This window comes from Ochlerotatus camptorhynchus, unplaced genomic scaffold (assembly GCF_037179485.1).
Source record: "Ochlerotatus camptorhynchus isolate MF236.1 unplaced genomic scaffold, CSIRO-AGI_Acam_v1.1 ptg000432l, whole genome shotgun sequence".
NCBI classification, from domain to species: Eukaryota; Metazoa; Arthropoda; class Insecta; order Diptera; family Culicidae; genus Ochlerotatus; species Ochlerotatus camptorhynchus.
This window is the reverse complement of record NW_027040918.1, coordinates 7,850,096-7,867,435: the sequence shown is the minus strand read 5'-3', so window position 1 is coordinate 7,867,435 and position 17,340 is coordinate 7,850,096. Positions and strand designations below refer to the sequence as shown.

Below are 17,340 nucleotides of genomic sequence, written 5' to 3'. Positions count from 1 at the left end.
TTCTCTAACTAATAAATTATCACACTAAAGCTTCATGTTAGCATTTTCAACCAACTCTGAAAATCGCTAACTTCGTGTATAAAGTAACATAAAAACACTTTGAATGTAACAACTCAAGGCGGGAGTAGCCGTCAACAATACTGATGATGGTACAGTACGCAACATCCACCCTACTACTTTCTCTCTTAGATGACCAATAAGGTCATGACGAGAGGAGTAACACAATAGTTGGGTAAAGAAGAATTGCATAACATAACATAACACACCATCGACTGGAAATGCTCTCGCAACGTGGGGCTTTAGGTAGTGATGAAACGTCGCTCGAACTATCCGAACTATTGCACAGCCGCAGTCAGTAATGAGTAAAAGGAGGACGCACATCTTTTGCCTGTAGAGTTGAAGACATACTTCCAAGCCAAGTTATTAACGAAAGAGAGATTCGATCAATGTAAAAAGGTCAATTTGAAAAGTGATGCAAGAAATAGTCTAGGTTTAAAAGTATTAAGTTCAGTTCTTTATAAATTATGAACAGTTAAGTCTCTAATGTATCATTCAAAATTTTGGAATTTTTAAAATAATATTAATTTTCATTTTAATCACTGGCAAATTCTACGTTGGTCATGACTGATCAGAAAGTGTTACAGGTATGTTCAGGAATAATTTCTGAAAGATATCTGATCATTTGATCAGGTTTTCTCTAATGTATCATCGAAAAAAAAAATGAATTTTTTAAATAATAATAATTTTTTTTAATCACTGGTAAATTCTATCAGAAAGTGAATTCCAGTTAGGTACGTTGGTCATGACCAATCAAAAAGTTATCAAGGCATTTCTCATGATGGAGTTTTTTTTCAAGCAGCACCGTGCGTCTCCATAATGATTCATGAAATTAACGGTTTTGTTCGTAATTAGAATATTTTTAAGGGATGCAAATAAAAAAAACTGTTTTTGGTCCTCAAATTGGCTAGAATGCATTAAGAATAATGTTTTTTATATGAAAGCGGGCTAATTTTTTTTTCGAAAAATCCAATTCCGTGCCCAGAATTCATATATAAACCGATTTAAAAAGATTAGTATAAGCATTTAAGTGAAAATAAAAGCTACGTTAAAAATGAATTACAGATTCATAAAGTACTCATTTGGTACGTCACATTTTCGTAGAAATCTGGTTGATCGACTTGGTCATTGCTGAAATCGTATGTCTATCCAGCGGGAGACGGATTTTCCGGGATGCTTTGAAGTACGTTCAAAATCCTTGAAGGTACGCTATGGTACGCTATTGGTACATTCCAAAACACGTATAAACTTAGAAATTCGTTAAGTTTGTCCCACTGGATAGATTGACGTCGGTCTATGCCGTCGTTGCAACGACGACTGGTGTCCTCCTTCTGCGCTTGAAATTTCACGATGCTATTCCTTGCACGTGGTGCCGTGAACCGGTCTTGGTGACGGTCTTGCCGAACTCAGTCAGCGGATGGTAGCTTGCTGGACGGTAGTCGGAGTGCCCTGGTGACGTAAACAACTTCCTTACGATAGGCAACCGGGAAGCGTGTTTCCAGAGCGTGGTAGGGTTGGCAACGAGAGACAACCCGCGGTGCGAGGCCAATTGAGGCAGCGCTATTGTCGCGATCGCTTTGTTGGCCGTTGAACACTAGTTAAAGGGATTGCGAACACGAGGAAAGTCGTTGACCGTGCAAACGATACAATTAACACATTATTGGAACACACACATTTCGAAAACTGGTTTTACCTGGTTTAACGCTTTCACAAAACTAAAGGGTGATACGGTCAAAATTTGGTCAATATCAACTTGACGTATTTCTTTCAATTTTGCATTTAAAAAACCTGAACACCCCTCATTTTGAAGGTGTGTGTGTGTAGAATGTTGCTCCTATTTTGATTTTAAAATTCACTCTTCAGTTGTCAAAATGCCGTCCAAGCAAGAAGAGCAGCGTATCAAAATTTTGCTCGCGCATCGCGAAAATCCGAGCTACTCGCACGCAAAGTTGGCAAAATTGCTAAAAGTTGCCAAATCAACCGTTACAAATGTAATTAAACTGTTTGGGGAACGTTTGTCGACAGCCAGGAAGTCTGGATCGGGGGGAAATCGAAAACCGGAAGCCGCTGAGACGACAAAGAGAGTTGCCGGTAGTTTCAAGCGAAACCCTAACCTCTCTCTCCGAGATGCCGCAAATAAGCTGGGTGTATCGTCTTCAACCGTGCATCGAGCAAAAAAACGAGCCGGACTATCGACTTACAAGAAGGTAGTGACTCCAAATCGCGATGATAAACAAAATACGACGGCCAAAGCGCGATCCCGGAGGCTGTACACGACGATGCTGACGAAGTTTGACTGCGTGGTAATGGACGACGAAACCTACGTCAAAGCCGACTACAAGCAGCTTCCGGGACAGGAGTTTTATACGGCAAAAGGAAGGGGAAAGGTAGCAGATGTTTTCAAGCACATGAAACTGTCAAAGTTCGCAAAGAAATATCTGGTTTGGCAAGCCATCTGTACCTGTGGCTTGAAAAGCAGCATTTTCATAGCTTCCGGGACTGTCAACCAAGAAATTTACGTGAAAGAGTGTTTGAATAAACGTCTGCTGCCTTTCCTGAAGAAACACGGTTGTTCCGTACTGTTTTGGCCGGATTTGGCATCTTGCCATTACGGTAAAAAGGCCATGGAGTGGTACGCCGCCAACAACGTGCAGGTGGTTCCCAAGGACAAGAACCCTCCCAACACGCCAGAGCTCCGCCCAATTGAGAAATACTGGGCTATTGTCAAGCGGAACCTAAAGAAGACCAAAAAAACTGCTAAGGGCGAGCAGCAGTTCAAGGCAAACTGGCTTTCTGCGGCGAAGAAGGTGGACAAAATCTGATGGCAGGGGTCAAGCGTAAGGCCCGGCAATTTGGATTTGGAAAAGCGGAAGCCTAACTGAATATTTTTCCTGAATTTTATACTAATTGAACTTGAAAAAGAAATTTAATTTGATTTTTTAAATAAACGATTTCACCGATTTACACGCGTTTTCCCTTGACCAAATTTTGACCGTATCACCCTTTAGCACAACAATTACCACACTACAAATATGTCTAACTTTGCTAGCCTATAAGGGGAACATTGATTAAATTAATGATGATGTAAAGCTCAACGAAAACAGTGAAGACTTGTGCAGTACCTTCGATGATGAGAAAAAGCGAAACGACAGACGAAAATGACGAATTCCAAGTTCGTCTTGGCACGCGCGGCTGTGCGAGTTACAAACAAAGCTGGCAAAATTAAGCGGAAGCTGTTGGGATCACTCACCAACACACTCACATAAGCAAGTAAAGCAGAATTAGTTCAAAACGAGCACAGATGACTGTCGTGATTGTCGGGAATGACCATATTTGTGATAAATCGCCACCGGAGACGACATTCAACAGTTGCTTTTTACTTCTTTCGTCAACTAGATGGATGGCCATGGAGAGTGCTTCGACAAGCACATTGATAGGAATGTACCAAACGTTACTACCGTCAGCTGCTTGACGATCGGGATTGTGATAGGTTGCAACTCTGATCTCATCCGATACATTGCAAATGAATCCATGAAATCACGATGATTTCGAAGAGCTTCCATAGATATGCTGTTGCTAGTTCTACAACCGGTGTTTAAAACAGCACTTTCGCCTTTCGTTCCTCACACAGCAGCGTAAACCCCCATCAACTACGAAACATGCTCTATCTGCTCCAACTAGAAGGATCTCAACAGAGAGAAAAAGGACTGCGTCCACTTTCCATCACCAATCACACACGGCACAATGGCTTCAGTTCACCAGTACAGTCTGTAAGACGCAGCACCAGCTCATCGCCGATCGGATCAACTCGTGACTAACTCCGAAATCAGAACCGACAACTCCAGCGACGGAAAACAAACGCGTCTAGTAGCGGCCACGGCACACTTCGATTGTATTTCTTAAACACAACCTCAACGCACAAGCACGACGACGACTACATTCGACAAGCACTTTTCGTCTGAGAGGCGGAACGCCAGCACGCAGTGCACGCAAAAATCCTTACACATAGCATGGCACTAGCGAAACTGCTAACGTTGAAAGCGAAACGTGAACTGGACCTCAAATGTCTTTATTCAGCTTAAAATCCTTCGGCATTGGAATTTTACGTGGGAATCCCAGTCTCATTTTGTAAAATTATACCGAGATTTGAAGTTTGCAAACAAATTAGATTATTTATTATTTATAGTAAGATTTGGTATCTACATACGTAGTAATCATTATTGATTAGACGAGTCATTTCTCCTAAAGATGCATCAATACAGAGGTAGGACAACTGACCATCATCACTAACATGAAAATCGTGCAGACTTGTAGCACAGATGGAAGGTCATTAATGAACACTGAAAATAAAAGGAGACCCAGCACTGACCCTTGGAGTACACCTGATAATATACTAATGGGAGCGGAAAGATTACCTTCAATATCAACCACTTGAGTACGAGCAATCAATCGAATCAATTAGAGAAACAGCTTCACGACTAAATCCGAACTGGTGAGATGATTGCAAGAGGGATTGCCGAATATCACTATCGACAACAATATTGGCATCTCATTTGCTAAAAACTTTGCACACAGTTGACGAAACATAGTTCTTTTTGAAGTAATGTTTAGCTTTACCTACTCTTTGCATATCGAAAGTAAACTTTGTTCCTAATCTATCAATTACTTTGAAGAAAAACAAATTTCAACAACTGAGTGAAAAGCTACTAACAAATGAGCAGCTGGTGTGTACAACTGTGCATACCAATCATTCAATCTCAAAAGACGTTCGGTGAGTCACCAGAGTTAGTTTGGAGAACCAAAGAGGAATTATAGGTAATTCCAAGAGGACTAACTAAGAACCTCAAGTGGGATTCTGATGAAAATCAAATGAAATTCTTGAGTATTCCAAAAGTCAATCTCAAATAGACAGGAAATCCAAATAACTTCAAATAAGAATTTAAAGAACCCGAATCGAAATTCCATAGATTGCTAACAAGAGATGAAGAATTCCGATGAATTACACGAGGAATTGAGGCGATAAATCTTCTTTGAAATTTGGCAGAACCCTTTCAGAAATTTTGCTCTTAGGAGGATACTAGCGAATTCCCAAAGTATTTAAGGAGAATAAAAAAAATATATAGCAAATAACAAAAAAAAAGGAATCTCTTTGATACTTCTTCTTCTTTTTCTTCTTCTTCTTCGTATTTCAAGCTTATTGCTTGTTGCGTGATCTCAACTTAGTGTACAAGCTACATTTCTACAGTTATTAATTGAGAGCTTTAGATGCCTGTACCACTTTTGCATTAGTGTATTTGTGTGGCAAGTACAATCATGCTCTATGCCCAGGGAAGTCGACAAATTTTACATCCCGAAAAAATCCTAGACCGGACCGAGAATCAAACCCAGCTGCCTCCAGCATGGTGTTGCTTTGTAGCTGTGCCTTAACCGACTGGTTAGATCTGTCTACTACTAATTGTAGCACGGAAACTAATCCCGATAGCACTAGGCGCTCCTCACTGTTTGATTTGATCAAGCTTAATAACCACTGATTGTCCTCAACATGTCACTGTATGAAGAGCCAAAAACGGTTTTGGTGGATCGATAGGTAAATTCACCTATACGCCTCTATGGGATGATAGAAAATCTCCTTCCAGCCACATGATCAGACAATTGGTCACAAAATCGAGCAATCCGACAGAAGGATACCCCAATGAGTGTGGAGAAAAACCCACCCTTTTTCCACGAGAAGTTAACAACAGGGAGTTGACAATTTCACTCTTCCCATTCAAATTGCTTCAATCGGGTGCCCTGATGGTCCGTCCTAATCCCAGCATTGTTTCTTCACCCTTCTGTCCAACTTTCGAGCCTATTTGTGAACTCGTTGTCCTTCTCTACATCATTGCTAGACACTACTAGTCCCTAATGTTATTTCTGATGTGATCTACAATCTACGTCAAGTCCATTATCTTTGCTGATTTTTTTTAACTGTTTATTTGTTCCAAATTCAAAATAAATTACATTTCATTTTAACCTAGGTGCTCCAGTTACTACAGTAACTTACCAGCCTTAATTGTTATGATATATATCTAAGTGTTTTAACATTGTTCCTGTCTTGGCAATTCAGTATTTTAGACAGGTTTTTAAACCTGCATGTCATCTTTGTCTGATGATCTTGAGTTCCTAGTTGCGTCTTATAAAACCGTAACACCAATGCGGAAAATGGACAGTGTCTCCGGGTATCTTTTTAACGAGCATCACTCCATTGTTGTATCGCATGTGCTCCATTTTGCAGCTCTTCTTTCACTTTTAAGGGCTGAAAACAATGACAGCGGCATAGCGACATAGTGGTACAGCGGCAAACGCGCAATGTACTAAAATTGCACTAACTGCTGTACCGCTGTCGCTTTACCGCATTCCTACCCACAATGCATGCGCGCAAAATCTATTTATTTTTCCTCTTCCGCTGCATGTTGTACAGCACCGCTTGTATTAGCTTTTTACATACTATTAATCATGGAGCTGTGTGATATCTTTGAAAAGTGCACGTTTATCGGAAATTGTATACTTTATCATGATGTTCGTATGGTTTTGTTGATAAGTAGAGTCGCTTCTTGCACTTTCAATCAGTTGGAGATCTTGAAAGTAGCTAATTGTCATGAAGTCATACGATTATTTTAATAATCTCTGATTCAGCTGACATAGTGAAGAAATATGTGAGGGATTATCTGATTGAATAGTTGATCAGTAGAAGGTCTTCGGAATAATTGATCAATCTTGCAAACATGTCGAAGAGGCTTTGGAATTCTACAAAGTTCAGTAATCGTTTCTGAATTTGCATTAACTTAAAAAAAAAAATGGGAGCACTTTCAAGAAGTACCATGAACCGTGGGGAAATATCGAGAACTCCTTAATAAAATTGTAATGGTTATTTTGCTTAACGAACCCGGAACACGTATGATACAAACCATTTGTGGAATAGTTTTGAAATTGGGGTTATCATTCGTCTATAGTATTTTTTATCAGGGCTTCGCAGAAGAATGAATTATGAATATTAGGAAAGAGAGCTTAAGGAAAGTTCCATGAATTTTAGGGAAGTCCAGAGAACTCTAATTTATTGAGAAATTTAAAGAACTTTGGGGAGTAACGATATCTTTAGGGAAGTCCCGAATATCGGGAAAGCTGAAAGATCTTCAAGAGAATATTCAGACAACTTCGTACATTTCAGGAAAACGTTGAAAACTTCATCGAAGATCTAGAATAGTTTTAGGAGAACTTAAGAGTAGTTCTGACGAGAACTTAGTTCTGAGGAGAACTTCTGAGTAGTTCTCAGGAGAACTTCAGTGAAGTTTTGAGGAGAAGTTCAAAGTAATTCTGAGGAGAGCTTCAGAGTAGTTCTGATGAGAGTTATAGAGTAGTTCTGAGGAGAACTTCAGAGTAGTTCTGAAGAGAATATTTGAGAACTCCATAGAAGTTCCATTGGCCTCAGGAAAATTTCAGGAAATTAATGAAACACCCCGGGAGCACCCGGAACATGTCTGGCCAGCGTGGTCCTCAGTACTTAATATGGCTACCAATTTTCTTATTTTTGAATTCTCATGTAGTTTCCTAAGCAACACAATTTGTCATAAACAGGTTTACATAACTTATTTATGACAATATTAGCGGTAAACATTTACGTCTAGTCACTTATATACAACTTATTTATACCGAAAAAAGCGCAATAGGTGGGATCTATACATAACATATGCTTGACTTGCGCAACTTATTTATAACTATAACGCAACCTACTGTATTGGACATGTTGTAAATTAATTTCATCCTTCCTACGAATGGAATTTGAGATCATCATCAATTTACACAACTTATTCTTCTGATGAATTTTATCGTGCGAATAAAGTGCCTAAACTGAGATTCCGTACTGCATACATTTATGCGGTTGCAAATTTATGGTGAATCTATTTATACATTCTACTTCTAAAAAACTCATTGGCTCTTAGAAAAAGCTTAATATAATAAGTTGAATTGCAAAAAAAAAATCCTGGATAAAATTCCCCAACTTTGCAAAAAAACAAAAACAAATAGAATATCAACTTTCTTTTTTAATTATTTTACTTTTCTCTTTTACAAAACGTACATGTGATGTTGAAAGCACAAATTAAATGTTTTTTTTTTCATTCTATACATTGCTTCATTGGTCAGCCATATTGTAGTGCAGTTTGTAGAATGCATTGAGAAATTTCATAATTGTTATCAAAACATGTTTAGAACACGAAAAACAAGAACATTACTTGTATCGTATATTGAAGTTATAATTAGGTATGGCAACTCTCAATTGCCTATTTATAACACTTTTATAACTGATTGTTTTTGATGAAAACTTGCTAGCCTTATATACGACATGTTTCCAAATGTCATTTTTGGAAACATGAGTATAACTGAAATGTAACTTATTAATAACATGTTATTAATAAGTTATATCTCAGATGTATTCATGTTTCTAATAATAACATATGAAAACATGTTGTACATAAGGCTAACCAGTTTGCACTAAATACAATCAGTTATAAATGTGTTATAAACTGGTAATTGAGACATGCAATATCGAATTATAACTTCAAGATAATAAGTGCTTGTCAGAAAGGTTGAATACTTCACAAACAACAAAACAACGCGTCTAAAACAGAATGTTTTAGAAGCAATTAATATATAACTTATTTACAACTGGATTTTTTTATTTTTCATGCAAGATGTTGCAAGTGTTACTTGGGTTAATGTGTCACATGAGGATGTAGGTCCAAGTTTCATTTCTTCATGTCTGAATCTGGCCAACGTGGTCTTCAGTACTTAATATGGACAAATATGGTTATATTTTTGAATTCTCATGTAATTTGATGTGTCGCATGAGGGTGTTTGTTCAAGAAGAATCCAACCAAATGCGGCCAATTTGGTACTGAGTAGTTAATATGGCCACCAATGATCTTATTTTTCAATTCTGATGTAGTTTGATGTGTCGCATGAGGGTGTTGGCTCATGAACAAACTGTTCTTTGGGGGTACCGAGAACATGTCCGGATGTGGCCAACCTTTTTCTGACTACTTACTTACTACACACTTAGAAATTATCGCCGACTTCGGTAATTTTTACCAAAATCTGAACAGCTGAACTTTTCGGTATTAATTTATGCAATTCAATTCAATTGCTTTTCCGCTACTTTGAAACTAAATCTTCACAGATTTGATCATTTAAACAAGGTTGAACATGTTTTGATATTATTTTCATTATTAGCATAGTTGTGATATAAACACAACGGGATGGCCATTCAGAATGGTTCAACGGATGTGAAATAAGGGAACATTTAAATATAACATGATTTAAAGTATTTCATTGCAACATTAACTTGACTTAAACATAACACATTTTTCAATATATTATCTTATTTAATTTCTGGAAGAATTTACTTGTGTTTATACAATAAGTATGATTATTCCGTCATATCGTATCTTCAAGTGATCATCGCAAGCGTCACATTTCGTTCAGGCTCTTTGGAACTACATGTGATGAAATATGAAACGCATATTTTAAAGTGAATTGCACAAAACAATGTCTAGTGTCATCACTTACTCACACATTAAATCTGCCTTCCCCACACCGGAACCGGCGACAACCCCCCGGCGCTGCGGCGAACCTGGAAGAGGGACGGACAAGGGCGGCCTCGGCCCCCATTCCCCTTCGGACAACGCGGGATTCAAGGCACAGCATAATATCGGGACGGATAAGGGCAGTTGTTCCCATTCCCCGAAGGACAAAGAGGGATTCAAGTCCCAAACCAGTAGCTCACCCTCGAACATAGTTCCAAGCTCAAATACAACGATAGATTTCTTCACCACCCTTGGGACGCCCCTGCCCCGGGTGGGTGGAACGACTCCACCTGCCCCTGGTGGGGATCCGTCTCATTCGGCACAAAGTTCTGCCGCAGCAAGTCCGACTGGAACACCCCCAAATTCCAGTTACTACGCAATGAGCCATCACCACTCAATCGAACGACCTTCAACCAGAGGATCGGAGCGGGGGTTTCCTACCCCCGCCCTACCGGTTCCGGTGAATCTTATGCTCCAATGGAATATCAGCGGCTACTTTCTCCACTTGGCGGAGTTGGAACTCCTCTGCAGCGGTGCGTCCCCCCTGGTGATTGCCCTGCAAGAGGTCAACAACGTCACGGTGAACCGGATGAATAAGACACTTGGCAGCGATTACTTATGGTCCGTTAAACAAGGATCTAACCTTCGGAGATCTATGGCCATAGGAGTCCGTAAAAATGTCCCCCATCAAATGGTTGATCTCGATACTGACCTCCCTACTGTCGGCATTCGGATCCAAGACCCAACTAGTATCTACATCGCCTGCGCCTATCTGCCCTGCGGAAGACTACCCAATCTAGGAACCGAGATTCGCAGAATACTTCGGCAGTTACCAGAACCCAAAATGTTCATTGGGGACCTGAACGGCCATCACCCGGCCTGGGGTTGTCCAAGAGCTGACCCACGAGGGGTCACCATCTGCGATATTTTTGAGGAGGAAGATTTAGTCATCCTAAATGACGGGGGCCCGACGTTCTTTAACGGACGGCACACCACCGCCATCGACGTGTCCGCAGTTAGCCGCTCCTTAGCGGGCAAAATGCTATGGGGCATCAACCCGGATCTGCACGGCAGCGACCACTATCCGGTACAGATCCGGTTATCCACCGCAATGGCACCGGAGAACACCAGAAGACCACGGTGGCGGTATGGAGAAGCCGACTGGAAGGGCTATCAGCTCTCTTACCGAACTCTCGCGCAGACTGAAGAACCTACGGACATCCCAAGTATCACGGGAGTCATCCACAAAGCAGCCAGCACCAACATCCCAAGAACAGGCAGTATTCCCGGGCGGAAGGCACTCCGATGGTGGAATGAAGACACGAAAAGTGCTGTAAAAGCCAGGCGGAAGGCACTCCGTAAACTCAAGCGAACCTCTACGAACGACCCTGCGAGAGAGGAAATCCTCGCAAACTACCGCCAGCAGCACAACAAATACCGACAGGAAATCCGGACGGCGAAGCAAAATAGCTGGTCGGATTTCCTGGAAAGCATCAACGCCGAACAATCGTCAGCAGAACTGTGGAGCCGCATCAATGCCCTCAGCGGCAAGCGGCGATCATCGCCGCTGCAAGTGCCAGCCGACACCGTTACCATCACCAAACCAAACGGCGTAGCAGATGAACTGGGAAAATACTTCGCCAAACTATCAGGAATCGCGGAGTACAGCGAAAGTTTCCAACGACGAGCCGGTCCTTCGCTGTCCTCGGTGCCCACTTTCAGAATTCCCACAGACAACGACGACCTACCGATCAACCAACCATTCTCCTGGGAAGAATTCTCGTTCGCTCTTAGCCGGATCAACGGAAACTCGGCCGGACCGGATGAAATCGGAAACCCACTGCTGAAGCATCTACCGCTCGAAGGGAAAACACAATTGCTCGAACTTTACAACCAGCTATGGACCAACGAAGAATACCCGGACAAATGGAGGGAAAGTCTCGTGATTCCGATCCCCAAAACAAATATAGGGACCAAGGACGTCACAGGATTCCGCCCCATCGCGCTGACCTGCTGCATGGCCAAAGTCTTGGAGCGGATGGTCAACAGAAGGCTCAAGCAATACCTGGAGTCTAAGGGACTGCTTGACCATCGACAGCACGCCTTCAGGCAAGGGTACGGTACCTCCACCTACTTCGCCACTCTTGGAGAAGTCCTGAAGGAGGCACAGGACCAAGGCCATCATACGGAGATCGTCTCGCTGGACATCTCCAAAGCATTAAACAGAACGTGGACACCAGCAGTAATGAAGAAGTTAGCCGAATGGGGACTAAAAGGACGCATCCTACACTTCGTCCGAAACTTTCTGACCGACCGATCTTTTCGGGTGTCGGTCGGAAACGTCCAATCCAGAAGGTTCAGCGAAGAAACCGGAGTACCACAGGGTTCGGTGATCACGGTCACCCTCTTCCTGGTGGCCATGAACGGGGTCTTCGACAAGCTACCCAAGAACATATATATTTTCGTCTACGCGGATGACGTCCTCATTGTAACGGTGGGCCCCACCATGCAGAGGACGAAATTAAGAGCGCAAGCGGCAGTCTCCTCGGTGGTCAGATGGGCTGACTCCGTTGGGTTCCAGCTTTCCGCCGGCAAGAGCGTGCGCTGCCATATATGCACCACCCGGCATCGGAACAACGGACAGCCCATCATGATCAAACAGCAAGCGATACCGACCAAAAACACAATAAGGGTCCTGGGAGTGCTCCTCGATCGGAACCTATCCCTCGAGCCGCACTTCCAACAGGTGAAGAAGGACTGTCGTAGTCGATCCAACCTGATGAAGACCATCTCCCGCCCCCACCGATCCAACAACCGTGAAATCCGCTTCCGAGTAGCCCGAGCCATCATCGACAGTCGCCTATTGTACGGCGTAGAACTAACGTGCCTTGCCGCTGAGAAAGCCGTCCAAATCTTGGAACCGGTCTACAACGGATACGTAAGAACAGTCTCCGGTCTCCTGCCCTCCACCCCGGCCGACGCCGCGTGCGTTGAAGCCGGTATTCTGCCTTTTCGGCTCGTCTACACCGCAGCTACCGCTACCAAAGCCGCTGCCTTCCTCGCTAAAACGTCGGAAAACAGCAGGATCTTTCTCCTCGACGAGGCGAACCGACTCCTCCGCACGGTCGCCGACGTAGATCTCCCTCCAGTGGCCAGGGTCCACTGGCACGGAGACAAAAGTTGGCAATCACATCAGATCAGAATCGACAGCCGAATCAAGGACCGCTTCAGGGCAGGAGACAACTCACTGGCTTTGCGCCGGACAGTCGTCGAAACTCTCGGGGCGCACTATCAAGATCACGAAATCAGGTACACCGATGGCTCGCTCTCCAGCAGCGGAGTGGGAATGGGGGTTTCAGGCGATAGTTTGGTCGTCAGCAATTCACTTCCGGCCCAGTGCTCGGTGTTTCCCTTCCGGCCAATCGGCCGATCCTCATCGTTACCGACTCACAAAGCGCAATAATGGCCCTAACCGATGAAGCACCAAAGCATCCGTGGATACAAGGGACGGTAACGCATGCGCCGCCCAACACCGTATACATGTGGGTACCCGGGCACTGTGGCATCCAGGGGAACGTGATCGCCGACCACCTCGCCGGCTCAGGCCCCATCGAACCCAGGTTCTCTGACAATGTTCCGTTCCAGGACATCAAGAAATGGATCAAGCGGACGGTTCGGAGAGCGTGGGACAACGAGTGGAGGAACAATCGAACTCACCAGCTACGAAAAATCAAGGCGACCACCGATCCCTGGAAGGATCGACCGAGCCTCAGGAGCAGCAAGTGGTGTCCAGGCTGCGCACCGGGCATAGCAGGGCCTCCCATAATTTCGGAGGAACACCGTTCCGGAGAACCTGCGAAACCTGCGGAGTGCCAGCCTCCGTAGAACACATCCTCATCAACTGTGTGGAGCTCGAGGACCTTCGCATTGCCTTCGGTCTGGAGGGAACCAGCATACGAAGTCTGCTTGGCGACGAGTCCCCGGCAGCAGACGCCCTCATCGCCTTCCTGAAGGAGGCGAATCTTTTTTACAACATTTGAGTGTTTTCTGTTTGTGCTTTTGAATTCGTTGGCCCTTTTGGTAGTGTTTTTACAATATTTTATATAATTAAGCTAAATGCCCACTTGCCAAGATTGGGATCCTGCTTTTGAGGTACCAATTCTTTTTTGTAATTTTTAAAAGAGATGAACTAGCCTTAGGCTAAAAATCTCTCTAATAAAGGAAAAAAAATTAAATCTGCCTCGACCAACCTGGCAGAACGTGCCCTAACCCTCACTAAACTAAAGGGCAGGGTGAATGGTCAGATCTCATCATAGGTGGATTAATTCAGGAATTTCTACTTCTGAAATCCTTTTGAAGGACAAGGTTTAGCAACCCGTCAGCTGCTTGCTTACTTGGCGCTTTCAGTGGCGTACATCTCTTCCTCCAGAAGCCGTTCAGATCAGAAGCTAACTCGCTGCTTGCTTCCCTACAGTTAACACTTAATAGTTCTATTTTGCTGTTTGGTACATGAAGGGGCAATTTATAACGGTGCGTTGTTACCCTTCACACAAAGTAGAGTATCCATTTCAGTGAATAGAATTTTCCGTGTGGTTTCTACATATGTAATTTTCCACACAGCGAACTTCTGCAAACCCCATTCCTAGTCAAATTAAACTTGATAATTAAACACGGAGGACACTGATCTGTGTCTAACGATAACTTTTCCGCTCGTGTAAGCTGCTTCATATGCCAACACGGGCCTTCAGTCTTCTATAAATCTACGGTAATTTAACACGCACCAAGAAAACCAAAGGGAATTCCACGAACAATTCGCTCTGTCTTCGATCTGAACTAAATTAAAAAAAATGTATGAGCTCAATCCTTCCTCTACTTCCGCACGTTGCTGCTATGATGCTCTTGAGTCATTTATAGCAACTCATACCTGTTATTTATCTACTTGGGATGTCATATTTTAAACAAACCAGGTTAGTCAACTAATTAGCGCTAGCCGGTTGGGAACTATAAACATATCCACTATCGTGGATCATTTTGTTATCCTATTTATGCACGAATCCAGTCGAAAAGTTTGATTCACCTGTGTTTTTAACTTTCAGGATGCCCCCGAGATAAACCTAAACGAGCTGCGGAAACTGTACTCCAACTACAACCCGTATGGTTCGAACTCACTGGATGACTACGGACTGGACCGGTTACAGCTGCAACTGCTGGCACAATATGCCCAGAGCAAGTGAGTATTTTAGAAAACAGTCGATTCTGACGAATTTCCGTTGTTGTTGTTGATCAGATTTCGATAAATATTTTTCAAATAGTCTATAATTTCCCATCAATAACCATGTAGAGTGGGAGTATTGAAACATGAAACCCTTTGACCAATTTTGATGCATAATAAACCGACTGGAAAGCTCAACAAACTCTATTTTTCAACACCCACAGCGCCATCGGTGGAGCAGGCGGCTGGGACCAGCTGTACCGTGCACCGGAAATGAAACGCCAGATCCGGTATCGTCAGTGCTACTTCAACCCAATCTCTTGCTTCAAGAAGTAAGCGAATTCTGCGGCCCCCCATCTTTTGTTTTGGAATGCTCCTGCGTTTTCTCATCATCCGTTGTAACTGTTTGTAATACACCCTAACTACTCTCGAGTACCGCTGGGATGGATGTTCATGGCATCATGTATAGCTGGCCCCCATAGCTGTAAGAAACAGGTAGTAGCATACTATTGCACAAAGTCAACTAACCAACACCTAGGGATATAGGCAACTCTGCGACCAACAACACCTTCAATATGATCTTCTCCAGACATACCGGGAAGCGTGCAGTGAAGTGAGTGGAGCATCATCGTTTCATTTTCGTTCTGTATAAACATATGACTAACAACTTAAGGCAACATTAATCATATATCTAATGCTAGTGAGTGCTACCCGGAATCTAAATTGCCGTTTCTCTTTGATGAAGTAAAAGGTTACACAGGAAGAGGCTAGCGAAAATCTGGAAAGGTTATTTTACTTCGTACGGAATTGTTTGTAAATTATTGGAAATATACTGTGAGATGATACAATTAACTAATGTCATATAAAGGAGCAGTTTGAATCGCTACTGTCACTGTTATGTTCGAAAAATTGTAGAATTCTTATCGAGAGGATGTAAATCAGATAAATAAACTATTTTGTTAGCAATTAAAGTACTGAATCCGAAACGGCTGCTTGGTTTGCTGGAACATTACAAATCCGAAAACAGTCCCTACCTTCCGAAATGAAAGCAGCATAATAAAACATGAAAATAATGAACAGTAGCTACGAGTTCCTGGTCCAGCCGAAGCTATTAATCATGTATTTTCTTTAATCTCTTAATTAGATATTGGCATCGTATGTCGTTGTGGGACAGACAAATACCTACAAGAACTACGTTCCTTGGTTGCAATGTAAGTCATAGCACCATATCGTGAAAATAAATCAAATGTCACCTTTGATGTAAAATTATCTCTAACGTTCCTACATTCAGGAAGGGGATGGTTCATGGAGTGGAAAACTTGCTTTTGATTACTCTTAGACTGATAAAAGTCGCGTCCATTTGAAGTTTCTAAAATGCTCAAAATCATCAATCTCCGTTTGCCAGCTCTTCTAAATACGCTAGTGACAATCAATTATACTCATTGTGTTCGAACGAAATGTGAAAGTGTTGTTGACAACGGTGGGAGATGTCTCCACCACATAGAATCGCTGTAATCATTTAACGTGGATTGTTTCATGATTATTAGGTGTTTTTCAATATGGGTACAGCAGACTCATTTAATATGCTTGTCAACTGAGAGCCAATGTGAACTGTTAAATAGAAATCAAACATTCAGAAGCCACAAATTTTGCTACTCTTCTTATCTATAAGCAACTATTTACATCGCAGAGAAATGATCCACATATTTTTAAACAATTGGGTTTTTATGGGTATTGAGGTTATTTCAAATTCGTAATCTGTGTTTCAAATGGAACCAAAATCCAAAATTACATAATTTATTTTAAATAAGTGTGATTACTTTTAGTGATTGCTTTCAATCTTGATTTAAAAACCGCGATGGAAGTAAACGGGATCGATAAACATATCGTTGTACTCAGAAAACGAAGCCCTTTAGATGATGTATAGTGTCGGCGCCGGTGGTGTAGTGGTAAGCGTGATAACCTCTTATCGCAGCAGGCCTGGATTTAATCCCAGTCATAACATTTCTGATCACGCCTTCCTTCGGAGGGAATTAAAGCCGTTGGTCCTGGTTCATAGGAAGTGCCACTATCTATCGACATAATTTTACACTTTACTTAACGTATATTACTGGAAATTGATAGCACTAAGTATATATGGTGTAAAGACACCATATATGCCCTCAGGGAAACTGTACTGGCCTAAAGAAGGATCCGGAACGACCGATAAAGTGGCCACATAATAAAAATGTCCTAGAACCTTGTGATTTTTTCTTTGTTTGTCCAGAATCATGAGATCAAAGTGAATTTAACATGGAAACTATATTTTGGGGTAAAGTGGCCATATTCTGGTTCTCCGGATAATCTGGATTGATTGATAAAGTAGCCACATTATAAATATTATTATAGAACTGTTGTTTGTTTAGAATCACGAGATGAAAGCGTATTTAATGTGGAATTTATAGTTTGGGA

At 42.3% G+C, this 17,340-nt stretch overlaps 1 protein-coding gene across 1 annotated transcript in view; it reads left to right on the top strand.

The window, feature by feature from the left end:
• Nucleotides 1–15,875, top strand: part of AstC (Allatostatin C) — a 53,974-nt gene extending 38,099 nt beyond the window's left edge. The window contains exons 3-4 of the mRNA XM_065234276.1: nt 14,774–14,907; nt 15,114–15,875. Of these exons, the coding sequence (XP_065090348.1) occupies nt 14,774–14,907; nt 15,114–15,225 (246 nt within the window). The 3' untranslated portion in view covers nt 15,226–15,875. The remainder of the gene's footprint in view (nt 1–14,773; nt 14,908–15,113) is intronic.
• Nucleotides 15,876–17,340: the final 1,465 nt, after the last annotated feature.